The sequence below is a fragment of the Topomyia yanbarensis genome, chromosome 3 (genome assembly GCF_030247195.1).
Source record: "Topomyia yanbarensis strain Yona2022 chromosome 3, ASM3024719v1, whole genome shotgun sequence".
NCBI lineage: Eukaryota > Metazoa > Arthropoda > Insecta > Diptera > Culicidae > Topomyia > Topomyia yanbarensis.
In genome coordinates this window covers 396,392,191-396,419,958 of record NC_080672.1, presented here as the reverse complement: position 1 = coordinate 396,419,958, position 27,768 = coordinate 396,392,191, and the positions used below count along the sequence as shown (strand labels likewise).

At 38.3% G+C, this 27,768-nt stretch overlaps 2 protein-coding genes across 8 annotated transcripts in view; both read left to right on the top strand.

The window, feature by feature from the left end:
* LOC131693080 (potassium voltage-gated channel subfamily H member 6) overlaps window positions 1–27,768 on the top strand; it is a 457,523-nt gene that overhangs the window by 11,913 nt on the left and 417,842 nt on the right. For all 7 annotated transcript variants that reach the window (XM_058980601.1, XM_058980599.1, XM_058980603.1 and 4 more), the window contains exon 2: window positions 25,669–26,454. In XM_058980601.1, coding sequence (XP_058836584.1) covers window positions 26,379–26,454 — 76 coding nt within the window. In that variant the 5' untranslated portion in view covers window positions 25,669–26,378. The remainder of the gene's footprint in view (window positions 1–25,668; window positions 26,455–27,768) is intronic.
* On the top strand, window positions 600–25,726 carry LOC131688318 (integrator complex subunit 1 homolog). Its single transcript, XM_058972520.1, has 3 exons — window positions 600–1,598; window positions 1,668–1,978; window positions 25,669–25,726. Exons 1-3 carry the CDS (start codon window positions 600–602, stop codon window positions 25,724–25,726), a joined length of 1,368 nt encoding a protein of 455 aa, XP_058828503.1.

Sequence of the window (27,768 nt, the reverse complement as noted above, 5' to 3'; positions counted from 1 at the left end):
GTCATACCAATCGAACACGAGACCTGTCAATGAGCCAGGGCCGGCGGAAAGCGTGGGTAGTATGGGTAGTACTACCCACTCGAAAATAACCGAGTAGGTAATTACCCTCTCGAAATTTTGAACCATTTCAAAAAATTTAGATGCACAATGCATGTATCTCGCACTACACACATTTGAAAACATCGATGTATCACAATTCCATTTGCATAAACGAACATGATGCTTTCTACCCACTCGGGCATAAAGTGTTTCGCCGCCCCTGAGAAGAAGAATATCACGGCTCGCGTACAGCAGACTGTCTTACCTGTTCGAGTGCAATGTGATATAAATTGGTGTGTAAGATCACACTGTTTGCTAACGATGTAAAGCAAAAATAATAACGTAATAGCGTTCACATGATTTTATGGGGCGGAACGAACGGTATGACGAAAGCAAGTCGATTTATTCTGATATCACTAACACCTCTTAGTAAGATTCACCAATCGATAATCGAACGCCTTTGTGTATAGACGTGTTTTTACGGTCCGCAGTTAATTGTTATTTATTTATCTTTCTACCGTCGCGCGTGTGTTCAATCCTATTAAACAACGGTTATCATAATGAGCTGCAGTGTGACATCTTGTAATATCAGCGACGATCGTTTCTTGTGGCAGTGTGAATTCTGCAGAAAATGTTATCACGCAGCTTGTGTAGGAGTCCAGCGAAATCAAGAAGAATTTATCTCGCACTTCATGATTCCCCTGTGTGCAGATTGCCAGCATAATCTAAAGGTAGGCATAGACACACGAAAAGTGCTGTACCAACAGGAAAAATTATTTGAATCTATAACTACGCAAACGGACTGCAACTTACAAATAGCAGCCGACATAAAAAAGTTCAATTCAATTGTTGACTTATTCGAAAATGTTGAGCTGCAGCTTAAAGAATCAGTGGCGAATGTGAACATAAACACATCGTCGCAAGTGGCAAATGCTGTATCGGCACTATCGCAGGCCATTGACAGTAATTCTTTTAATAAGGCCGATGAGCTGGTCACGCTGAAAAACCATATCACATCACTATTCAACATATCTATGGGATCCACAAAAAAACACATTGAAGAGTATGTAAATGATCTCACTGCCGATTTGACCAGAGAATTGAAAAAAATCTGCAGCGAAGTTCAGAACTTGAGCACCCTTACCATAGATATGGCAGCTCATTGTAATGAACACTACCTGAGTGAATCGCGTCCTACACGTGAAGTTTTAGACGAAGTGAAAATTATAACAAATTCAGTTGGCAGTGACATTCTCAAAGAAGTACAATCTCTTGCCGGCTCAATTAACACTTTGGATAGCAGTATACGCGATGCTTGTTTGCCACCAGCGGGCCCCAGCTTGATGGACGAATTAAATGCCCAATCAACAAAATCGGGTGACTCAGGTCACCGTTCCACTGCCGAAGCCACTGAAGGGTGGCGCTTTTTGGGTTCGAAGAAAGTGTGGCGCTCTGACTGGACGGAGTACGACACACGTAATCAGCATAGAATTCAACAGCAAAAGATGAAAGATAGGGCGATGGCACGAAGAAAAGCTAATAAAAAGCAGTTGCATCGGGTAATAAATGATCGCAATAAAAACAGACACCAACGTAGCCGTAATACTAATGAGACAAATAAACATCAGATATCCAGAAGCAGTTATTATAACTATAACCTCAATGACAACAACAATAGCAACAACAATAGCAATAATAATCGTAACAACAATCGCAACAACAATAGCAGCAATAATCGCAACAACAACAACAATACGCAATGCGGTCGTCCAACAGCTGGCAACTCTCTTCCCCGGGATAAGGATCTACTTGCGGCGGCAAGGGTGCAATTCTCTAGGCCTCCGTTTGAAAATCAGCGTGGTATCAGGTTTCAACGTGGTGAAACACTGAATCCATACCCGGTTGTACATCAATTTAACTCAACTTTCGCACCAGATAGGTTTGTAACCCCTGTCCTGACGAATTCCTTTTCTCAGCGCTGTTCAGCTTGTTCCTGTGAGCATTCGTGTTTTCGTCCAACCTAACGCACTCTTCAGAGGCAGACCATGACGAACCGGTTACGGATGAAAACGGATCAATAGTTTTGCATGATATTTCTAAGTATGACAAATTGCCATTAACTTTATCAGAAACGCTTTCAGAAATTTTGATATATTGTCAAAATTTTAATCGTATGCAGAGCGCATCTAAAATGAGCAAAATCTATAGTAATGTATTGAGCTCCTCTTATTCTGTTATTTTAGGCACTGAAACAAGTTGGAACGATAGCATAAAAAGTGAGGAAATTTTTGGTAGTGGCTTTAACGTATTCAGAGACGACCGAAATCTTTTAGTATCTCAAAAGAAGTCTGGTGGAGGAGTTCTTATAGGCGTTTCGGCTCAATTTAATTCTGAAATTCTTCCCACAGTGAAGTTTAAAGAATTTGAACATGTGTGGGTTAAAGCGAACATTTCAGGTGAAATACATGTTTTTGCCTCTGTATATTTCCCACCAGAGCATGCTAATATATCATCGTATGAAGCCTTTTTCAAAATTGCTGAACAAATTTTATTTGAACTTCCGGTCGAGGTCAAAGTTCACATTTACGGAGACTTTAACCAGCGCAATGCCGATTTTATTCCGGATTCTGAAAATGAAAATATTCTAATCCCAGTCGTAGGAGAAAACGAAACATTGAATTTCATCTTTGACAAAACTGCTAGCATAGGATTAAATCAAATTAATCATGTAAAAAATCAACAGAATTGCTATCTTGACCTTTTATTTACAAACACTCAGGATGATTTCTGTGTATCTGAATCTTTGGCTCCTTTGTGGAAAAATGAAGCTTTTCATACTGCTATTGAATTTTCTTTGTTCATCCATAAAAATCAAGAACCCAACGTCTATGACTTTGAGGAAGTCTTTGAATACCATAAAGCTAATTATGACAATATCAGACGGAAGGTAGGTAATGTCGACTGGCAAAATACTCTTAGGAATGAAGCGAATATTGAAACCGCCCTGGACGTATTTTACAAAATAATTTTCGAAATTATTCATGAAGAGGTGCCCATTAAGAAGAAAAGACGACACGGTAGCTCGAAGCATCCTATTTGGTACAATAGGCAAATTAAAAATCTGAAAAATAGGAAACAAAAAGCCCACAAGCTATACAAGAAAAATCAAAATAACGAGCACTTGGAACAATATCTCGACATTTGCGATAAACTAAATATTGCCATAGATTCTGCACTTGCGGATTACAACTCCAAAACTGAACAGCAGATTAAATCCAGTCCAAAGAATTTTTTTAACTACGTCAAAACTAAATTAAAATCAGATAATTTCCCATCAACAATGCACTTGGATGACAACGTACATAATAGCCCGAAAGAAATCTGCAACCTATTTGCAACATTCTTCCAAGAAATATATACAACTTTTTCTGACCAAGACCGCGATCGCGATTATTTTGCTTTTCTTCCAGATTTTCCTATGGATATTGGCGTCAGTCATGTCATAGTGGAGGACATTTTCAATGCTCTAAACCATTTGGATTCATCAAAAGGTGCTGGCCCTGATGGAATTCCACCATTATTTATGAAAAACCTAGCAACCGAGCTTACAACTCCATTGTTCTGGCTCTTTAATATGTCTTTACAATCTGGAGAGTTTCCCAAAACATGGAAGAGTTCTTTCTTAGTACCTATATATAAATCTGGGAAAAAATCTGACGTTCGCAATTATCGTGGAATAGCCATAATCTCCAGCATTCCGAAACTTTTTGAATCAATCATTAACGAAAAAATATTTCTTCAAATAAAAAACAGAATTACTAACCTCCAACATGGCTTCTTCAAAGGTCGTTCGACCTCAACAAATTTACTAGAATTTATTAACTATTCACTGATTGCAATGGACAATGGAAACTACGTGGAAGCACTTTACACAGACTTTAGTAAAGCATTTGATCGAATCGACATCCCAATGTTACTTTATAAATTAAAAAAGATGGGAATTGAGCCTGAGCTGCGTACGTGGTTAGAATCATATCTATCCAACCGCCAGCAAATAATCAAATTCAAAGGAAAGCAATCTAATCCAATTGAAGTCACCTCAGGAGTTCCACAAGGCTCTCATTTAGGACCTCTATTGTTTATTTTATATGTGAACGATATTTCCTTCCTTCTCAAAAAACTGAAAGTACTAATCTATGCCGATGACATGAAACTTTACTTGGAGATAAGAAATGCCGAGGATATTGATACATTCCAAAACGAAATTCTAGTTTTCCACACGTGGTGTCAAAAAAGCCTCCTACAGCTAAACGTGAAAAAATGCAATTCAATCACTTTTAGTCGAAAACGACAAACATCGAATGTTGTGATTACCTTAGGAAGACAGACTGTAGCAAAATGTGAAAGAATTAGGGATTTAGGCGTTATATTAGATTCCAAGTTAAATTTTATTGATCATTATAACACAATTATTCACAAAGCTAACAACATGCTCAGTTTTATAAAACGCTTTAGTTATCATTTTGTAGATCCGTATACAATCAAAACATTATATATTGCTTATGTTAGGTCGATATTGGAATATTGCAGCATCGTTTGGTGCCCTTTTTCAAGCACACATGAAGAAAGAATAGAATCTGTACAAAAACAATTCATATTATTTGCCCTTCGTAAACTAGGTTGGATAGCATTTCCTTTGCCATCTTATGAAGCACGCTGCATGCTTATCAATATACAAACATTGAAGGAACGTCGTGAATTTGCAATGCTTTCGTTCATTAATAATATCGTCTCGCATCGTATTGATTCAGCCGAAATTTTATCCAAATTGAACTTTTATGCACCTTCTCGACAGCTACGAAACCGAAGCATATTCTCAATAACTCCATATCGCACAAATTATGCAAAATATGGCCCTATAAATCGAATGATGGCTGTTTATAACCGCTATTGCGAATCAATTGATTTTACAATGTCCAAACTAAAACTCACACAATATTTTATACATAAAAGAAATTCTAACGCATAAGAAAATGATTCTGTAAAAGCTGAAATAGTTTTATTTATAATAAAATTACGTATATATATATTTTAGTAAATAAGAAAAATGTAAACAATACTGTAACTATACCAGTCTACATCGATTGACGAAATAAATAAATAAATAAATAAATAAATAAAATAAATACCATAGTGCCATCTTAGCCCCACCTGTATATACTACGTTGGGTCGAGTGAGCAAACGAAACAGACATTCCTCTTTCCGTTTTGCTAATTACTCGCCATTTTATCTGTTCAAATCATTCTTGTGGTAAAGATGTTTCGATTTTGTTTACACGATTTTATGATTTAAAACCTGTTTTAATCCACCTAGTGGTGCAATTGCGCCTTTCTCATTTATCCAAACTATGTTTCATTAGCTGGTTTTGTTAGTATAGGGGAGATCGGGGCTAGTTTGCGGTGTTTTAGTTTCAATTTTATACCGCTTTGATGTATATAGATCTTGCAAAATAGAACATGCGGCTGTAGCCAACATCCCTGAATTTTATCAAAGTGTTTGATGCATTTTCTTTGCTTTTATAGACAAAAATGTGTGACGCGGAAATCCCGACAATTTACCCTAGCCCCGGAGTAAGTTGGCGGTATATATGAATACGCCAGAAAATGGAGATGCAATTATATCAAAGGTTCGTGCTGAATGTCTTTTCAATAAAATTGTACATTAACCAACAATTGCCAATATATTTCAGTCTCAATACCCTGGCATTTTACTTTGACGCGTATTCCATATTCAAAAGCATATTTTCGAAATTCTTCAGGCGATTAGCCGAAGTAAATATCCCCTGTATTGACGAGATACACAAAGTTTTTCTTTGGAGTGAATTCCAAAAATAAAAATATTCGATGACTATATTTGCACTGTAAATAGTAGCGCCAACTTGCCCCGCGTGCGTCACCGCCAACTTTCACTTTTATTCAAGAATTCTATACGGATACTGAAAGCTCTTTTTACGTACTATCGAAAAATAAAATCAATTGGGAAAAGATTTAAAATCACCCTAAATATTTAACACAAAGTGTTTAAAATTTAAAACATTTACTTGGTATGCTCGAAAACACATCATCGCCCACAACTTTTATAAAACAAAATGTTTTTTAACGAAAACACATTGGATAATGGGTTTCACATAACTTGAGCTACACATTGAGAGGCAGCGCTATATGTCTAATAGAAACAAAGACAAAGGGATTCCGCCAATTTACCCCAACCATCAACTAGCCCCGGGCTCCCCTAATATTTAATTAAATTAATCAACATGAGTTCAATGTTATCTTCACGTGATTATATTTTGAAATGTTTGTGGAATGGGTTTGAAAGTGGAGGGGTGGGGGTTTAGTAGAGTGGGAGTGGAGGATGCGTCAGAAATCTTTCACCTTATTTCGGTATACGGGATAGATGAAGGAAATGCGGATGTGAGGGTGGTCCAAAGGGAGACGAGTGATGAAAGAGGGAGGTGTGAGGGCAAGGGTGGGGTGGGTGTGCTGAGTGGCGACACAATACTCAACCGCAAATGTTGCCTTTCATTTGAAACTTAGTTTGAGAACATCGGTTCAGTCATCACCGAAGAACCGATGTGACTTAAATTGTGGAATATGCCCGGAATCCGGAACATCCGGAATTTTCGATAGTGGACCATATGTCCACAGAATGTTTGATTGGGAATCAGTTATCTAGACGTGCGAATCGAAGTAATTTGGTAACCATCTCCATAGTTTTTAGCCTCTGTGGTGTTACGATTGTACCGATTTATATGGGAAATTCCAGTGTAACCTTACTAACCAACCTGTAACCAAAACGGAACCAAAAGTCAGAAACAAATGAAATTCAGCAGCAGTCAATGGCATTACTGTATCTTTTATTTGAAATCAAGTTGGTAAAAATCGGTAGATAATTCGCTGGGTAATAGGTGTCATATTAGCTTAGGAACTTGGCGAGTTCCCCGAAGGCATCATGAACCGTCATAGGTGGCCAATGTGGTCAAAGCTGCTTTGATTGATCATTAGTGATCCAGATCCGCAAACTAGAGTAATGTTGAACCCATTTTAATACGATTTAAGTCATTTGGACATCATGGTTGTACCAGTTTACATGGGAATTTGCTGTGTAACCGCACTCTTCAACTCGTAACTGCGGAACCGGAAGTCGAATCAACTAAAAATTCAATAGCAGCTTATGGGTGCGTTATACCTTTCAGATGAAGGTTTGTGAAAATCGGTTCAGCCATCTCTGAGAAAATTGTGTGAGTTTAAATGACACAGGCATTTGCCGATCTCGACGAACTGAATCGAATGGTATATGACACTCGGCCCTCCGGGCCTCGGTTGAAAAGTCGATTTTTTCAGTGATTGCATAGCCTTTCTTTATATGAGAAAGGCAAAAATTAAGCAGGATGAAAATCTAGCCAAACATGTCAAATGGTCCTAAGTGAAAATGACAGTTTCTCTTTGTTTACGTTTTCTTTCGCTAATAACTCGTCCGTTTATACGTTTGTTCATTACTTCTTAGCATAATATGCTAGTCGAAATCAGCGTTTTTCGATATATCCTGAAACAACATTGAAAAGTTTTATGCTGACGCCGCAATAATCGAAAGAGAAAGTAAACAGAGAGAGGCTCTCATTTGCACTTAGGACCATTTGACATGTTTGTCGAGAAATGTTTAAAAGTATTCATACGTGTCGATTACCCATGAGTGTGTTAAAATAACAGAGGAATGTGCCTTGCAGTTTTCTGCCATCTCTATGCACCGTGTAAACAAAATAAAGCCTACTGACCCGCTGACCTATATTTTTATTCATATTTCATACAATCAAGAGTGTGTCCTATGTAGGAAATTTCATAAAATAAATTATGAATAGGCGTTTTTGGGCAGTATACATTGTACTGGGGAATATTGCGCACTTCCCACCAACCTGAACTCCGCACTTTCAAAGTGCGAGTGATCTCAACACTGCGAGCTGTCAAAACACATGTATTTCCAGTGATATAGATGGTACTTTCATAGACAGACCAGTCGAACTAACCAGTCTATGAGAAGAATTTAATGAAAGAGTGGTAAGTGCGCAGTGCGGTTAGAATCCAGTTTTTAGTGCCACAAACAATAACATTTCATGATCTTTTTCACATGCCTTGGTTGGATGCGCAATATTTGTCCAGCTTTTTACTATGGGGAAGAAACTGCAGGCTGCAACATTCTCGTAGTAAGGTGTCATTTTGAAAATAAGCAGACCGTAGCAGATTATTTCAAAAATATTTGTATAATGATAGAGTGGACTTTTCATCTTCCCATCACGATTGTTTTCAATGAAGGATACCTGTAAACACACCGTATCTAAGCTTTAAGAAGTTTCAATCATTTCGTTATGAATGCACCCTGTTTAATTTCAATTCATAATTACCCAGCGGCCTCAATTGTATTTTGGTTTTCTTCAAATTGTTTCCGGTAAGCAACGAAACAAATTTCGGGATAGCATTTGAATTCATGAACTGCATCAAGCAGATGTTTTATTTCATATAGCTTCCCCTGCCGAAATAAAAAAAATGACAATAATAATCAAAAATGACTGTCACTGACAGGTTTCTTTCAGTGACATTGAGTCGAGACTCAGTGTGAGAACTTATGCTGACAGAGAGTCGACTCTGAGTGCTTGCGACGGTGCATGAAGGTTTTCTGTTTTCGGTTACCGAATGCAGCACTGAAATACGGCCAGAGAAGTTTCGAATCAACTGATTCCCATTAGCTTAAACCGAATATCTTCTCTTACGGGTCATCACGCTTGACTAGATGTTATTCAGGAACACAAATCGTGTCTCCTTCTTTGGAGCTAGTGTCAATCGGGCGCTAGTTTAGTCGTGGTACTAAGTTTGTCGCGGATTCTGATGAGTCAAATCCGAAACGCGAATTTCATAACAGGGTCATCGCTTACTAAAATATAAAAAATCACCTTGTTCGCTCTTCTAGTGAACATCACAATTACTCCACAACCATGGTAATTGGTAAAAAAGGGTAAAAAAACATTACTCCAATTGAACAATATATGGGAATAAGCATTCTAATGGAAAGCTAGCTAATAACTTATGAAAGAATTTAATTTATTCTGTCAACATGAAAAAAATTATTAACAATTAAGTAAAAAGATATTTTTTTACAATTTTGAAAAATGTGGTCGGTTGTCGGCACCCTACGAAAATTGACTAAAAATGGAAAAATGTGAATAAAAATCATCGAGATTCAAATGGAAAAGTTTTTTTTTTCATTTCAACAACAATCAAAGGCATTAAGAATATCATTCTTCATCAGAACCACAATATGTGTATGTGAAAAACTGGTGCGAATAAGACGCACTGCTAATGCATTGGCGGATCGCATTCACTGCAATTGAGTGAGTTTCAGCGAAGACTGCATATCAAGAAGACTGGCAACTCTGTCCAGAATCTGGAGACAGTAACAGCAACGCCACTTGCGGGTAAAGGTGGTACTTCCCATAGTGCTGCACACACACCTATACACTTTTACATTAAGCTTTCTACCTTCCTCCAGTAGAGGCGCTGGAACCTCTGTCGCTCTTCGTTTGTATGGAGGAAGGAAAGAGATATCAGTCTTCTTAATATGGAGTCTTCGGTTTCAGGCAGTCCATTTTTTACCAAAGCTTTACACACATCAGATAGAAGTCCACGCTGACACGCAGGCAAAAGGGGAGGGATGCTACAGGGTTACCCCGCTATATCACCAAATTTTCTGGTCGTGACAATCAGGTATATACCGTGCCACCTAGCGGTGAAAACACGACCAGGACGGCTTTCTTCATGTAAATGTAAAACGCTAAACCGGAAGTCGCGTTCTTGGTTTTCAGAATGGTGCCAAATATCGATATCTGGTATCTATTCATAAAGCCCGTTCCAAATATATCCATATTGGTTATTGAGAACTCAGCATTTGCCACAAAAAATGAGGTGCCGACAACCGATTTTAGTGACCTTTTTGAAAACTGATAAAAAAATTGTGGCGAACATTTCGGTGCTATTCAATGTTGAATCACAAAATAGAATAAATTTAAATCCTAAATATTCAAAGCACATACTTTTTCGATCGATTTACTTTTTACTATAACACTAAGCAAATTATCAAAAAAAAACTTTTAAGTAAAGTTTCACTTGTTCAAAAAATATATTAGTTGTAGAACAGAACATTCGAGTCTGTTTGCTTCAGCAATCAACACAAAAAGATCGTGCTAATATAACACACAAATAATATTTATCAGAATGTCCATGTCTGCTTTCTGTTAAAAGTTACGTAGGGGTGCCGACAACCGACCACTTTCCCCTATCATGTAATTTTATATTTTGGTACCAAAAAATTGCGCAGGTCATAGAGGGGTGAATGTGGTTTGCCCATTCTACCAACAACAAATGTAGAAACAGAAAAGGATCAGACACCTCGTCGAAGTTTTTGGCAAATTCGATCAAAAATCTTTTTATTTCCTAGATTTTTTCTCTAATTTAACATCCTGAACATCATTCAAAATTATATAAGTATCAGCAGTAGCGTTCGACGTTATTGAGAGTAAAATTTAAAAAAAATATGCGATGGGTTCCATTGCAGTTGTAAAATCTACTTCAGCAAACTGCACTAGCGCACTAATCACCATGCGCCTGCTGCTGCAAATGGGACGATTAGGTCGACAGTGAAATATTAAACATTACCAGCGAATTTGTTGGAATCCTTTTTATCAACCCAAATTTCAGCAGTAGCTTTACACAAGTCTTTGGCAGTAGAAACTTCTACCACCATCGTTCCTTTATTCACCCCAACCAGTCCAACATTCGTTTCAATCTCTATCTTGCGATTCCGAAAAAAGCCACAGTTTTTCCGGGCTTAAAATAATTATTGCAACTAACAAAATTAATACACTGCAGTCGTATTCCCTCATCCATCCTTGCCATCCGCTTTCCCACTCTTCCCCACCAGGGGGATTCGTTTTCTCAGCCCACCTCACCTTAGCTAAGGCTCTGCTCTGACCTTTGCCGACACGAGCTTAAGTTCCTCTGCACCATTAAACTCCACTTGTAGCAGCCAGGCCAGTTGTAGTGTTATTGTCGCTTGTAAGTAGGTACCTCCACCAACCAGCATACCGACCGACCATCGAAGTCGAAGTTGCTGGTGGTACACTGGCACACATTTCATCCTCTGCTCGGTTTATGGCGTTCTTTTTTTCCTGCCACCATTACATACGTGCCTCGTTCTGTGCACGGTTAGGAAGGAAGGAAGGGAAAGAGGGTTCTGGTGTTGGCCAAACCGAGATATCACTGAATCACTTTGTGGCGACTGAAATATTCTGTCGTGTTCACATTTTATAAAATATTTTTCCCTTCGCTGCTGCTGCTACTGTTGATGCGGTTTTTCATCAGCCAGCCAGCCAGCCCATCAATGGTCTCTCGTACAGGCACAGGCCTACGGGCCTAGAGCATTCGGCGGATTTGGGGAATACATATTTTTCCGTTTGCTCTCGGCGGCATTTCGGCTAAGGTACACGGCCATTCTCGAAATAACCCGAATCAGTTGCAGTTTGTGATACCAATAAGGCTGGAAAATGGGAAAAATAGTTTTGGAGCAAGAACGCGACCGAATACTTGGTTGCAGAGGCAATGTCATAACATCAATCTTGGGGGCTTTTGGTAGCAGCACACTTTTCATTTTTCAATCTACAACCTTCCGGACGAGTTCTGGCTTCCTTGGTTGCGGGGAGAGCAATCTCCGCCGAGATTCGAGAAAAGCCAAAGGCGTAATGCTGCATAATGCAGTCAGTCAGTCAGTCGTTCTTGTTTTCCTGCTGATAAAATCTTATTTGGATGTGAATCATTCAGTGTGCACCCCGGAGCTATAGGCGGACTGCAGATGGTCGCCCATCCGCATACAAAGTGGAAGTCAATAACGGAAGAATCCTGATGGGCAAAACAATGCAATAAAATTCCGCGCTTCCGTGTTGAATCGAACTTGACGTGTTGGAATAAATTTTTAAAATTTAATAAAATGCCCCACGATGGCACAACAACTCTCACTATCGTTGATGGACGGGGGGACAGAAAAATAACCGGAATAATAACACCGAAGGGAAACTCATTACAATTTCATATCGCACCGCTTATGGATTTGTATATTTTTTCACGTATCACTCATAAAGCGTTTTTGAGAGCCGCTCGGTACAAAAAAAAGCGGGTTGATCGACTCGGACGTAACGGATTGCATGCCCTACCAAGTTCCGCTCTTTTCTAACCCGCTGCCGGCCGTTCGGGCCGGGCCGGCCGTGGGGCTTTCAGTAGGGAAATGTGCACATAAAACGTTTAAATATTGAATGCAATTTTAGCCTGGCTCCAGTGCGGTGAATGTTGTGCTTGGTTTTTCAGATGAAATAGACAAACGAAGCCCGAACGACAACCGACTGTCGTTCGCTTGTTCCGCTGCTGGTCCTTCGGTGGCCGGTTCTCCGTCGTCGGTCGGAAAGGCTTGCTGCGCTGAAAACGCCAGCTAAATGTATCCGTACTTGAAACTGTGCTCTGTGCTGGGAAAGTGAAAAGTGGTGAAACGGATTGGCAAGGTAGCGTGTTTCGGTGCCCGTTTGAGGTACTAGTGGCAGGTTGGATGGAAATGAGGGAAGGGAGGGTGGGGATGGAGAAAAACAGGAAGTACGACAGGAAGGACGGAAACAGCTACGGAACAGCGAGAGAGGGGGGAAATTATCACCACATATATGATGAACTCATTTCCTCCGCGCTCTCGGCACGGAGCGGTCGGTCACACTGCGGATAGTAGAACTACAACCACGTTGGCTTTGTATTGACAAATTTTTCCAATGGTGTGACAGCCGCATTTTGTTGCTTGGCTGTGTCTTTTGTATCTTTCTACCGGGTTTGGCGGATGGTTTTCTTTTTTCGGTTTCTTTTCGTTACCCGTTGCCGAATTGTGACATTTTTGCTTCTCCATGCGGCAATTCGTGTTCGGGAAAATGATGCTGGTGCTTCGAAGAAGGTGGTTCCAGTACGTTGCGGCAAATCGTTTTTTCGGTGATTTTTGCTATCTCTGTTGTTGTGCAATGAACATGTTTGATACGGTTAGATTGTTTTGTTATTTTTCTCATAGACAAATTGATGTGGAGGGTGTGCACTTACTGAGTTCATTTGGTGCCAAATATTGGTCTTGATGGAGTCTTCGGAGATGAAAGAAAGAAAAGAACTGTGCGTCGTTGTTGTTTCTATTAGGAATTGTCAAATCAAAAGCAGCTATTTTCAATGGTGAATTATACCTGCTGTGACGGAGAAAATAATGAGTTTTATGTCGATAACTAATGAAGCTTGCACTCTATTAAAAGGGAATTAAAAAAGTTACAATAAACTGCTCTCTGGAGTTGCACGAACCGTTGACGTAGGACTACACTATTAATTGAGTAAACATTTCTCAAACCAGCCACCCAAATTAGGTGAAATTATATGTAGTCTTCGCAAACTCTCCCAGATGATGGGTTCCGGGCCGCTTTAGCGAGAAGTACTGCTGGCGCACTCTTTACATAACCTAACATCCATCTTTGTTTGAGTTACCCAATAATTAAAATCGCCTCCAGTGACTGCCGGGTCTCATCAGAATCGTGTTAACCATTTCTTGACCAACTTTTTTCCACCGCATGTAGGCTTCCAAAACTATTTTTTCCTTAGAACTGTAGTCATGTAATACGAAAAATCTGGATAGATAAAGATAAGTGCTTCTTTCGCAGTGCTAGAAGGCGCTCAATATTTACCTTTCGATCTAGTCCAATTGCATGATTAAGACTGCCTTCAAAGTCTAAATTAGAAAGTTCTATCAGTTTTCACCATTAACAGAAACTATCTCTGGCAGCATTGCTTCAGCGGAACCGATTGAGGTTAATTGTAATAACTTCTGTACTACTGATAATATTTATAACTGTTAGTGCTCAAATGAAAGACATTAGTCCCAGTTATTAGCCTTACTTGTCGTTGTAAACATACGATTAGTAGGCGAGATCTGATTCGAGACAGTTCATTTTTTCTGTCGACAATTTTCCTCGCGATATTTTCTACGATTTTGATAGTTTTTTTTCGGTTTCGAGATTTGAATATCGGTAGTGTTTGACTGTTTATTCTCGGAAGAAGTGGAGGGACTTTCCGGAAGAGCTGAAGAGGCAAGTGATCCAATACGACAGGCGTTCCGCAACATTAAAGGAAGGCCCAAGCAAGATCTCAGGATATAGGAGTGAAGAAGAGTTTGAAGCCGCCTGGTTTGAATAGTTTTGGACCCCAAGTCTGTTTCCGGTGAGCCTGTTCCGGTTATATTTCATGTATATTTCATGGTCCATGTAAAGGGCGAACACGAAATTATTGCGACACCGAAAATGTCATGCCAATTTTCTTATAATGTTTAAAATCAAACCAAAATTTTAGGGTAGTTTTATACATATATTTACTTCAACAATCAAAAGAAAAGTTAATCGATGGAGCCTTGAGTGTAAAATTGAACGCATTTTCGCTTGATGCCCTCCATCAAAGTCTTTACAGTGTCATCCGGTACCAGTTTCTCAGTTTTTTTCCATTTTCTTAACATGTCCTTCTCGTCTTTGACTGTCTTCTTGCTCTTCCGAAGTTCCCGCTTCATCATTGCCTAGTACTGCTCCACCGGGCGCAGCTCCGGACAGTTTGGCGGATTCATGTCCTTTGCAACAAATGGACAGAATTGGCCTCATACCACTCCAGGACACTTTTAGAATAGTGGCATGATGCCAAATCTGGCCAAAATAGCTTTGTCGTGCTGCTGCAAGAACAGCAAAAGGCGCTACTCGAGGCACTCAGATTTGTAGATCTCGCCATTTACTATGCCCTTTGTCACGAAAGGCTCACTCCTCAGTACGCAAGAGCAGATGGCCTGCCAAATGAGATATTTGGAGGCGAACTTCGACATTTTCTTCTTCTTAAATTTGTCGTCCACATGGAACTTGCTCTTGCCGGTGAAAAACTCCAACTCCGGAATTTGCTTAAAATCGGCTATTATATACGTTTCGTCGTCCATCATACAGCAGCCATATTTTGTCAGCATCTTCTCGTAGAGCTTCTGTGCCCGAGTTTTAGCCGATTGTTGCCGCTAATCGTGGTTTGGGAAGTTCTGTACCTTTTATGTATGTAGTCCAGCTCTCTTCTTTGCATTCTGGACGTAGCTCTGCGACATGCCGATCTTTTTATCCAAATCATGGCTTGAGACGTTGGGATTTGCTTTAATCATCCGGTTCACCTTTCCCTCCGTCTTTTTGTTCTCCGGTCCCGGTTTTCTTCCAGCTGCTTTGCCGTGGTCCAACGTCAACCGCTCCTGGAACCGCTTCAACACTCTGGAGACGGTTCAATGGTGAATGTTCAACATTTTTCCCAACTGCCGGTGCAACAGGTCTGGAAATTCCAGGTGTTTGGAAAGAACTTGTGCTCTCGACTCGCGTTGGTTCACCTCCATTTTCGTTGAATCGAAAAACACGACTTCGAGTTTGGCAGCATGTAAACAATACACATCAATGAGAAAGTGTGCAAAATTTGGTTGATTTTACCCAATGGTAAAAAGTTATGCCCTGTTGAATGTGTCGCAATAATTTCGTGTTCGCCTTTTAGTTTCTATTTTGTATATTTCTTTGATGGTTGATTGAGTTTTGCTGTGTTTTTATTTAATTAAAAACTCCACTAATGGCTTACTAACGCTTGTCTTTCTCCGGGCGGAGTCAGCTTAAATGATGTGAGATGTGCCCCTCACTGAATCCCCCTAACTACGACCCTGTTAAAATACAGAAAACCTATGTTAGTCAAAAAAAGTGGCCCTCCGGCCCAGGATTAGGTTGACAATGTTCAGAGTGATTGCATAACCTTTCTATAGGAGAAAGACAAAAATGTGAATTTTCTGTGTGTCCGCACTCTTAAACCCGTAACTCCGGAACCGGAACTCGGAATTTAATGAAATTCAATAGCAGCCTATAGGAACGTTGAGACTAAGTTTGATGAAATCGGTTCAGCCATCTTTGAGTAACCGATGTGCTTATTTTTGGTCACATACATACATACATACATACACACACATACATACGCACACACACAGACATTTGCCTAACTCGACGAACTGAGTCGACTCAGCCCTCCGGGCCGTTCCCATAGACTGGTATTGAATTTTATTTAATTCCGGCTTCCGGTTCCGGAGTTACAGGTTGAAGAGTGGGATCACGCATGAAATTTCCATATAAATCGGAATCAGCATGGTATCTAAAAGATGCAAAACTTAATAAAATTTGTTCGAAAATGTTTGGATTTATAGTTTCAGCTCACTGATGCCCAATCAAACTCACGTTGACCACATTGGACAACTTCGGTGGAACCGGGAAAGTGGTTATGTTCCTGAGTTGAATTCACATCTGCTTCTCAGAAATGTCTCACTCGATTTTCGCAAAATCAGTTTCAAATGAAAGCTAGAACATTCCTATTGAATGTTATTAAATTTCCTTTTAATCGCAGTTCTGGTTCCTGTGTTACGAGTTGAAGTATGCGGCCACATGCGAAATTTCCATATAAACCGGTAATCAATATATGCGTAAATGATGCAAAAATAATTAAAATGAGTTACAAATTGCTTGAAATTGTTGGCCGACTCTCTTACACTATTCGACTCACTTCGTTGAGTTCGGAAAACATAAGTATTCGTATGTGTGTATGTCTGTGTGTGACCAACAATTGCGCATCGGTTACTCGGATATGACCGAACCGATTTTCTTAAAACAAGTCTCAAATGGAAGGTGTAATATGTAGTTTGTTGTAGTATCGCCCCCCCCCCCCACTTACTCTAACACCTCCACCTTTCGTCAATACTCACCCCCCTTGGATACTCTCGCACCCGCATTAGGGTATTGCAAAAAGCACTCATTTTTAAAATCTCAAAGGCTTCTATTGTGACAAATAGCAAAGTAAACTCAGATGCCAAATTTCATAACATTTGGACAATTTTAGACCTCCGCCCACTTTGCTTCAAGTTTTTGACATTGGTTCCATGAGAAAATGCAGTTTGTCCCATATTTATACGTTCACCTTAATTTTTCAGAATAACTTTTTTCAATTGAAACAAACAGCACCAATTTTTTAGCGTTTGTTTTGAAGTTTAATCAACGATGTTTCTCGAAATTTAGAAGCCCTGATGCGTTTTGTTAGTTTGTTATGGTAGTTTAAGTGAAAAAAGTGATGTCCCATATTTATAAGTTCACTTTACTTTTTTGCCTTTCTCAATCTATGCAATCACTCTGAACATCGTCAACCTAATCCCGGTCTGTACCCCCATCACACACCATCTTTCCGCAAACCCACATTCCCTCATCAATTCAACGCCCCCCCCCCCCGTCCCCCAAAGAATATTTCCTTGTTCCTCCAAAGTAAACTTCCCTAGTAGGACTGTATAACCAGTGAAAATTCGGTTTGGAATGATTTTGAGTTTAAAAGCTACTTTAAAATTGAAACTAATTTAAAATTTGTTAACAAGTTGAAACTTTTGGGCGGGGTCCGGACCCCCGGAACCCTTCTTCTGATTTCACTGCTGGGTCCACGTGTTTCAGCTTCGACACATAACTTCTCAAGTTCATGGCTGTCGATCATCCATGGTATGTATGCGCAAATTGTACTGAATATGTAATGGACATTTCCACCATTATATTGAACATAACCAGCCATGGAATCGTACACGAAAAAATCAGTCATAAATTCATGAACAAAAGGTCACGATTTCGAAAACTGAACAATTTTCGAAAACCATAACCACGCTCCTGAAATTATGAATAATAAACCTCGAATTCATGAAACTATTTGTGTTTTCAAAAAACTAGTTCACCCCGAATATATACATGGCGTTACATTAGAATGTTTGGTTAGGGTACTGTTGTTCCCTGGATATGTTAGTTTTTGTTGTGACAGCCGCCAGTCAAATGATGCTCATGATTTCAAGAGCTTATTCGCGATACTTGTGATTTCTCATCACGTTATTGTGCTATCTTATTCATGAGTTTATTATCGCATTTTTCTGTCTGTCTAGCGGGATTGAAATTCATGATTTTAGGATCTTAGTCGCAATTTTTGCAATTTCTATTCATGTTATCGTAGAGTGATTCATGTTCATGATTTCAGATATTTTTGTCACTAGTTGTGTGATTTGTCTTCAAGATTTGAGGATCTCTGCCACGATTTTTGTAACTGCTGTTCATGTTATCGTAATATTTTAGTCATAAATAGAGTAATTCATGTTCATAATTTCAGGATCTTAGTCATGATTTTTGTAATTTTTGTTCATGTTACCGTAATGTTTTGTTTTAGAACTTAGTTCCAAATTTGACACGAAGAGTAATATGAATAATGTTAATGTCAGCAGTTTTACCATGGTAATCGTAAATTCTCTTCGCCTAATTGTGATCTATTACTTTTTGGTTACCATCGGTATTTTATTCGAAATAACGTGACGATATGAACTGGAACATAAAAATGTGACTGATTCGCGATATCTTGTTCTGTGAATTATATCACTCACACCATTTGGAATTCTCAGCGCAGTTTTCGTTTTCTATCCAGACATCACCATTAACCTTATCAAACGAATAAATGTTCGATGTTCTAATTATTTTTTTATATCTAATGCTCGTGTCTATTACTATAGTCGCTAGCAGCTGGACATTTCATAAAACAGTGTATGGAATAAAAATGATTCCACGAATAATTCTTTGTGAAAGAGTTCACGGGAAAATTTCATTATCATGTTGCATCAAATTGTAAATGATTAGCGATATCTTCTGAATATCGTCTGCACGCAAAATATATTGTAAATCATGTACTAGGCATCATGAACCAGTTTACGAATACATGAATAATATTTAATTATTTCGTGAACTAGTTCACAAAAATGAACGTGAGTTGTGACTTATACTAGATACCATGTAGCAGTTCATTAATACATGAATAATATTTGATGATTATGTGAACTATTTCCCGAGCACGAAGCATACCTAATATATTAGAGATCATGAATTAGTTCACGAGAATTAAATGGATTCATGAATACGATTTTGAATTTCGTGAAATAGTTCACGTGAATATTTTGATTTTGTGAACTAAGGCTCCTATATCTATGAAAATCATCATGAGTCAACCTTTGATTTTATGAATAATGTTCATAAAGTTGTATTGAAAATCGCATTAGAAATTACTTGGCGAAAACCGTGACTGAAGTTCACAAAACTAAACCAAATAGTTCCACTAAAATAAGCATTATGCGGGCGTTACTGAAGGGAAATTGAACATAATTATGTTCATAGTCCTATTTCCATAACGTAAAAACAGGATTCATGGCACTTTATTCACGATTTTGGGAACAATTTTTTTTCCGTGTAGTTTGGATTAATGAAAAAAGCACAATTGCAACGCCAGATGGGTTAAAACAGGGTTTTTTTTTCAACGGGCATACCGGTAGCTGCCGGGGTTTGTCATCATATTTCACTACAAGCAACTTATAAAATATTTTTGGAAGATAACTCTTTCAAAAGAAACTTAAACAAAATTTTAGAGAGCTCCAGACTCTGAAAAAAACGCATGTTGAATTTATTTAATAAGTTTCTTGAAGGTAACATTACTAGGCAAGTGCAGGGCATCACCATTCAAAAACCAGGAAAACCAGCCTCCGACCACAACTCGTATCGACCGATTGCGATGCTGTCATTTATCCGATTGTTCGAGAAAATGATCTTGTTTCGCCTCGACAATTGGATCGAAACAAATGGCTTACTGTCAGATGCACAATTTGCATTCCGCAAAGGTAGAGAGACGAACGATTGTCTTGCGTTGCTGGCAACAGAAATGTAAATGGTCTATACTAGTTTCCATAGACATTCTTTCTGAGGAGCTACACCAGCATGGTCTTTCAGCGATTTAAAACTACTTACTGCTAAAATCGTTGTCTGAAAAACATGTAATTTACATCTACTCTGCTGCGAACATACTCTTCATCAAACTTGAGCAAATCCAGTTTTATTGCTTGTGAATTACTTTGGGTTGTATGCACTCGACTCATACGATGAATCTAAAAGTGCTGGCGGGTGTCCTTCCGCTGAAAAATCGATTTTTGCATCTCTCATATCGATTGCTCATCCGATGCGATATGTTGAATCCGTTAGTGATTGCAAATTTCGAGCGGCTTGTCGAGCTCAATTCTCAAACCCGATTTATGTCCTTGTACTTATTAAATGGCATAAAACTTAAATTATTCCTCGTATTATCCTAATCGTGTCTATCTCTCGTATGTTACTGATAATTTGTATTTTACGGCACATCCATGAAAGATGATGAAACGTGATATCCCCGATCATGTACGTCCGCAAGCAAATTGTTTTCCACCGATGGGTCAAGTCTCGACGGCTCCACTGGCTTCGGTATATTTAATCAAAACCTTACCGCCACATTCAAACTCAATGAGCCTGCTTCAGTTTATCTCGCAGAGCTTGCTGCTATTCAGTATACCCGTGAGATTATTGATACTTTGCCCACCGATCATTACTTTCTTGTTCTGGACAGTCTTAACTCAAATAGAGGCTTTTCGTTCGGTGAAATCAAGTAAGCACATTCCATATTTTCTGAAAAAAAATATGGGAGTTCCTGTGTGCTTTTTCTGTAGGATCATATAAGATTACCTTAGTTTAGATCCCTTCGCATTGTTCCATCTCGGGTAATGAAGAAGCGGACTCTCTAGCTATGGCGGGCGCTTTAGTTAGAAGGTGACATCTACGAAAAACCAATCTGTTTCAATGAATTTTTCAATATCTCTGGTCAGAGGACGCTAGCAAGGTGGCAGACATCTTGGAGCAATATAGAGATAGGATGGTGGCTACATTGTATTATCCCGAAGCTGTCAACGAAATCTTGGTTTAGAGAAATGGATGTGGGTAGGGATTTCATTCGTGTGATGTCTCGGCTCATGTCAAATCATTCCATGTTAGACGCTCATATTTTCCAATGTATTGGGCCCGCGGATTGCGGTATCAGCGCTTGTGGTAACGGTTATCGCGATATCGAACGTATTGTCTGGGCTTGCGCCGAGTATTTATCTGTCAGATCTCACCTAAGGGAATCCCTTCGGGCCTGAGAAAGATCTTCCATTGTCTCGGCTCGGAATGTACTGGCTAGCCGCGATCTTCTCTTTATGTCCCTCGTATACACCTCCTAAAAACCGTCAATATATTGATTCAACCAACGATGATTTAATGCGACTTCAAAGTGATACGAAACATCTCTGTCAAATAAGTTAGCCTTCTTTTGGTGATAGGGTCAATATGACCCAAAATGAACTTTCAAAATGCGATAACTTTTTAAATTTTTTAAATTAAAGTTTTGAATTTCTTGACTTTTCCTTTATTATGGAGAGCAACGATTTTCAATAGAGTTCCGAATTTTCGGACATTCCTGAAGGGCTGTAAAAAAAGTTACGAATAAGGTGTTAGCAAGTCATATTGACCCGTATTTCGAACTCAGTTTAAAGACACAATTCCAGTCAAATCCTTATGTACACGCAAAAGAATTGTGCATGTTTGATTCTATAAATTATTTCTTCATTTTTAATCGATAAAAATTCTTTATTGTCAACCAAGGAATTTATTAAACCAAACTTAGTTTTTTGGTTAGATCAACCAAAATATCTTTTGAATCAATCTTACAAGTTTTGTTATCTGTGCTTTTCGAAGATCGACAAAATTATTGTTTGTTCCAAACAAATCAGTGATTCTAACAAAAGCATGCAGCTAATTGATTCAAAAGGACTGAATGCATTACATCAACAGTCCTTGCTGAATTGAAACAAATAAAAAATAAAAGTTGCTACGAAGACAACTTTTTCCACGTGCGTCAATGCTGGAGAAATTCGATATTTTTAAATCAGGGAATTCAAATTTCGGTAAATTCTTATAGTGTTCAGATTTTCCGGACTCGAAGGGCGCAAGTGCAGCTTGAAAATAATCATGATGTCGCACAAAGGTTAGTGAATAAATTAAGTCGAATGCACACGGTGCGTTTTATAGTGCCTTCCTCTATTCCAGGACTCAAACAAAACACCCTGTGTGGCTTAAAAACGACAATCGCAGAACTGAAAACACGTCACCGCACCAGAGATAAATAATACCCGTTCGAGAGAGCAGTTTCCTGTACTTCACCATCTCTGGTCCAACAGGAAGACACATCGTATTCGTGCGCCTTCTGCAATCTTTTTGGAAAAGCCGAGACTCTGAAGCACTACATTATAGCGCATATCTGGAATAAACCACGCGCACGGCCAAAGGTACTACATAAAGGGACGGTGATTGGAATCGTATGCGCTGCATGTAATAAAATTTCATTTCATTCCAAGCAAACCTACTCCGGAACAGGTTTGGAATCCCTTATGGATTCTCGCTCAAATGCAACAAACGATTAAGTCGGAATCGGTTGTTGCCTTTGAGCTGGAACTCATAATGAATCCATTCAGAATTCCTAACCGATCCCGGAATGGGTTTGACTGGGCCATACTGCATCCATTCAGGATTCCGAAGCGGTTCCAGAATGATTTGACTGCGTAAAATTAATGCGTTTGTAGCCTGTTTTTAGAGAAAGGCCAATAAGTCAATGGCAAGTATTTACTTTGTGAGGTTCATTTGTACTGATGTTATCTGTTGTCAGCGAGTAATGGTTTGTTCTAAATTTGTCACCATGACAGTTGGCCTTTGGTTCCTATTAAAGAATAGGCATATTTTATAAACAATAAAATTGGTTTTGCTTCAATATATGCTATGCATTGATTCAAATATTTGTTATGTTTAAAACAATAAAAGATATTATTTGATTTAACAAAAATGTTTTTTGTATTGAACATTTGACATGCATTGATCCAAATATTTTATTAGTTTTATTCAACAAAATGAGCTCATTGATTCAACAAAGTTGTTTGTTGTTTCGATTGTTGTTATGATAAAATCAATAAAAAAATTTGTTGGTCCAACTATTTTCCATGTTTGATCCAATAAATTCTTCAGAATTATTTCAACAATTGTTTTATTTATATAAACATGTATTTTTTATTGAACACAGAACAACTTGGTAAATTTATTATTTCAACCCTCATATTATTTGACATTAAAAATAATTTTTCTGCGTGTACTTGTACCCAAATTGTTTGTTAGAGTTTAAATTTTCAGTTTCTGATAAATATTACCGTTTCTGACCAGGTCTTCTAGTGGAAATTGGCATACATAGATGAATGCAGAAACTTCATCATAAATCACAGGTTTATTGACAGAATACTAATAATAAACACAAACAACACAAAAATGAGTATGTATATGCTAGTTTTGTAAATGATACGAACGATCTTGGATGTATTTCTCACCTCATCTTCACCTAAAGAAGGTTAAAAAAAATTTACTGTTAAAAAAATAAAATCCTGAACCATTTGTTCGAGTTATGTTTTCGGGTATCTTAAAAAATGTGGATTAGAGAAAACAGCGGATAAAGTTTTCAGCACGCTTCGGGTATAATTGTTGAAATAAAATATAAAATACTATTGCATTTTCGATATTTTTGTTGGGAGTAATTTCATTTGAAATAGAGTTGATAGTTCCTCTATGATCCAAATTCCCTAAAACAATTTTTTCGTGTATAAAACGATAAACGTTATCTTGACAAACATATGATTAGGGCGTATAAGCCAACTGTCAAAACTTACTTTGAGAGGAAATTCCGGATAAACCGTTACTCGCCAATCACAGCTGATGGTAGTAAACCTGAGGGAAAAGTTTTCTCTACCGTTAACCGCTGTGAACTATATTCGACAAATAACGGGTCATCCAGAATTTTTTTTTCCAAGGTGACTTTTGACAGTTGGTTTATACGCTCTAATCATATACGTTTGTCGAGATTTGATGGATCAGAGTTCATAGTTCATATAACTTGTAAGGAGAGTATGATTTCACAAAATGATTGTTTTTCTTTAAGCAAAATTACAAACATCTCGAAAACTATCGCATTTTGGAAGGTTCTAATTAGAGGGATTTTAATTTGTAATGACATTTGGATTCATACTAAAAATTATAGTTTTGTCTATCAATTTGCATAAAATTCAAAAACATGTTTAAAGTTATCGTTAAAAAAAACTTACTGAGGGTTTCTCCATTATGAAATTTGAAAGGTTTCCTTTCTCTTTAGATATCGGCAAAAGATAAAAATATTTTAAAAATGTGTTTTTTTTTGTAATTTAAATTTTTAAGTTTGATTTTTAGAAAACCGATGGGTCAAGAACTAGATTGGCAACTTCAAAGAGCCGGAGAGGAGTGGTGAAGTGGTTTTCGCATGCCATTAAAAAGTGTTGTTCAAGCCTAAAGTGTGTTCACACGAATAATACTCAGCACGCTGACTAACAGCCATTTGATAATTGAGTATACAATTGCAGATGGCTGCAATTATGCTTGAAAAAATACAACAAATTCTTCGAAATTTCCTCTAACATAAAGGTTTTATTTATGGAAATACGGTTCTTGAACCAAAACTTTGAAAACTTTTCCTTCCTGAACAAGACAGGATAAATTCTTAGTTATTGTACTTGTAGATTGATTGATGCTATCCTAACCATACTCGACCACAGCACTACTCATTTCATCATCAGCACTTATTGAACACCACCTGGAAGATCTTCCGTCCCTCAGCAGTTTCTCAAAAGTGAGACTCATCTCGGAAACTACGCCATCTATCTCCACGTCACGGGCTGGGACATAGACACGGGCCTTTGTCATGAAGCACCCATCGCAAGCAATCGCGCTCACTCGCTTCAGGCAACCAACTTAAATGCACAACAAGCTAAAGCTTTAAGTTGTTAACCACTTTCTGGGATTTGCCTTTATTTGGTTGGCTTTTCAATTTTAGTGATAGCAATCTGTTTGAGCGTAGATGCTAAAAAATGACATTTAACTTTTAACGCGATATCCACAAATTTGTTATAGCCATTTTAGATCACAAAAACTGCTGTACTCGTTAATTAGGATCACTCTATTTTTCAAGTAACAATGACCCAGTTAGTTGCTCATATTCACTACTGTGATAGGCTGTACATCTGTACTATTGTGGTAAAGTCGTCCGCTACTGCTGTTCTGTCCATTATAAGGTGTGCTGGTTCTTATAACCACTAAGTGTGACAGATCAAAAATAAAAACAAATCAATAAATAACCTAGAAATATGAACAAGAAGCAGTGGAAGTGTAAAAAAGCAAGTGCTCAAATAAATTAAAGCGCCGCCGGTGGCGGTACAAAACAAACGAAATAGGGTATCTGTCAGCATATTCAGACTAAGTCTAAAAAAATTCCATTATAGTATTGTATTTTCGTCAAATTTAAAAGACCTTATTGATGTAATAGAATGGAATAATAGTCTAGTCCGAAGAGATCAGAAAACCTAAAAAAACCCTTCATTCGCCACAACCTTTAACACTTATTCTATCTTTTCAGCGAGCCACGCAAAACGCACGAGGGCAGACTGTATCAGCGAAAAATAAGCTGCAAATAGTGAAATAGTAGTGCTTCGCTAATTGGAAAAGAAATAATAATCAGTGAACCAAAGGCGACACGATGCCAAGTGCGACAGTCAGACAGAATGAAGTCAAGTGAATGTTGAATTGCGACAATCTTCGCGTGCTCAACAACAACAACAAAAACAACGACAACGAGAACGGCGATGTTCAAATGGATGAAAAATCAAAGGATTTAGCGCCGCCGCGTCCATGTCCGTCGTCCTGATAGGGGAGCGATCCGTTTCTGGCCAGCGACGAGGACGGAAACGACATCGTCCAAGAAATAGTGTTTCGTTTGAAGAAGTAGCGAATAATCTCGGGCTAAACCAAGGTGCTGTAAATAAAGTGAAGTTAGCGGGTGAGAAGTGAACATAGTTTTTGCGGTAGGCGAAAGTGGGCACAAATTAGGAGAAAAAGAAAAGAAAACGTCATTCAAATCATCATCGAAAATTCGGCACGAAGAAACGAAAGGGCGAAAAGTTGAATACAATAATTTCGCTACTCCAATTAATATCATATTAGGAATACCCAATAGCAAGTTTCGAATATATTAGCGCTCTTTTAGTGGTTTCCAGCTTTTACTACTCTTATCGTTACTAGTGTAGTGTACCATACCGTAGTGAACCGTAACTAGAAAATAGTGTAAAAATGCCTGTCAGAAGAGGACACGTCGCTCCCAAGACGACCCTTATTGAAACGATAATCAGGAAATTTGATACGCATAGTAAGTTGATTTTCACTGTCTACACATCATATATGTCTTGTTAAATTATGATTAATTACTATTGCTGCCAGATTGCGTCCCGTTTTTTTTCATTCTCTAGCTATGTGTTTGGATGCGCTTGAGGGATACCAGGGGTAAAATGGGAAGTTGTCAAATGTTTCTTTTGGCATTTTATTGACAGATTCACGACCCTAAACTATTTTCTTACTTCATTTGTCGTTGATACTATGCGAATACATCTAAGACTCAACATCCATTTTACCTCTATCTCTCCGGCACTGGGACTGTGTATTTATATTAAATTATAATTTGTACAGGTGGACGAATATTTCTGCTGACCGAACGGCTGATGGAGCTATCGAATTTTATCGAACTGATTTCATTACCATTTGATGACGCGACTACCAATGTAAAAATAGAAACATTGTTGATTTTTCCATTCTAGAGTGAGAGCGCCATGTACGGTTTTGGTTGGAATAATTTGAGAAAAGATTGTTTTTTGGGTTGATACATTCTATGAATGGATTGTGTTGTGTCTAGGGTGTAGTACCTGCGACTAATCGAACGGTGTTTATTACTTTGCTACTTATAGTAAAATAGTTTATTAACCTTCTTTAGGTGTTAACTTTTTGCAACAAATAAGGTGTTAGCGGGTCATATTGACCCGGATTTCGAACTCAGTTTTAAAATGCATTTTTAGCCAAACCTATAGAGTAAGGTGGTGCAAATCCGGCCGTTGGGTAAACCCGACCCCCCTCTGTTACCGAAAATCAGAAACACTACGCGAACTAATATCAATGTTGTCGTGTAGAGCATCGAAAATAATCAAAATGGTGGTATGAGGGCATTTTATTAGTCTACATTGAGATGCTCATACGACAAAAAGTGTGTTTTTACAACTTTTGATTTGACTTTTGTGCATCATTGACTATAGGATATTTCTGATTGTTAAAGTGATTGCATAATAAATGTAAGTGGATTTAAATTCTTTGATTTTAGTCCTACAAAGTGCATAGATGAATTTAGTTCAACCTTTTTCATATTGCCTTTCTCATATAGAAAGGTTATGCAATCACTCTGAAAAACGTCAACCTAATCTCGGCCCGGAGGGCCGAGTGTCATATCCCATTCGACTCAGTTCGTCGAGATCGGAAAAAGTCTGTATGTGTGTGTGTATGTATGTATGTGTGTGTATGTGTGTGTATGTGTGTGTGTGTATGTATGTGCGTATGTGTCAAATAATGTCACTCATTTTTCTCAGAGATGGCTGGACCGATTTGCCCAAACTTAGTCTCAAATGAAAGGTGCAACCTT

Excerpts from the sequence above, each read along its gene's own strand:
- LOC131688318 (XM_058972520.1), top strand. The coding sequence starts at position 600 with ATGAGCTGCAGTGTGACATCTTGTAATATCAGCGACGATCGTTTCTTG. Across the intron at positions 1,599-1,667 it reads ATAAAAAGCAGTTGCATCGG|ATATCCAGAAGCAGTTATTA; the intron begins GTAATAAATGAT and ends AATAAACATCAG. Across the intron at positions 1,979-25,668 it reads TCAACTTTCGCACCAGATAG|CGAGCCACGCAAAACGCACG; the intron begins GTTTGTAACCCC and ends CTATCTTTTCAG.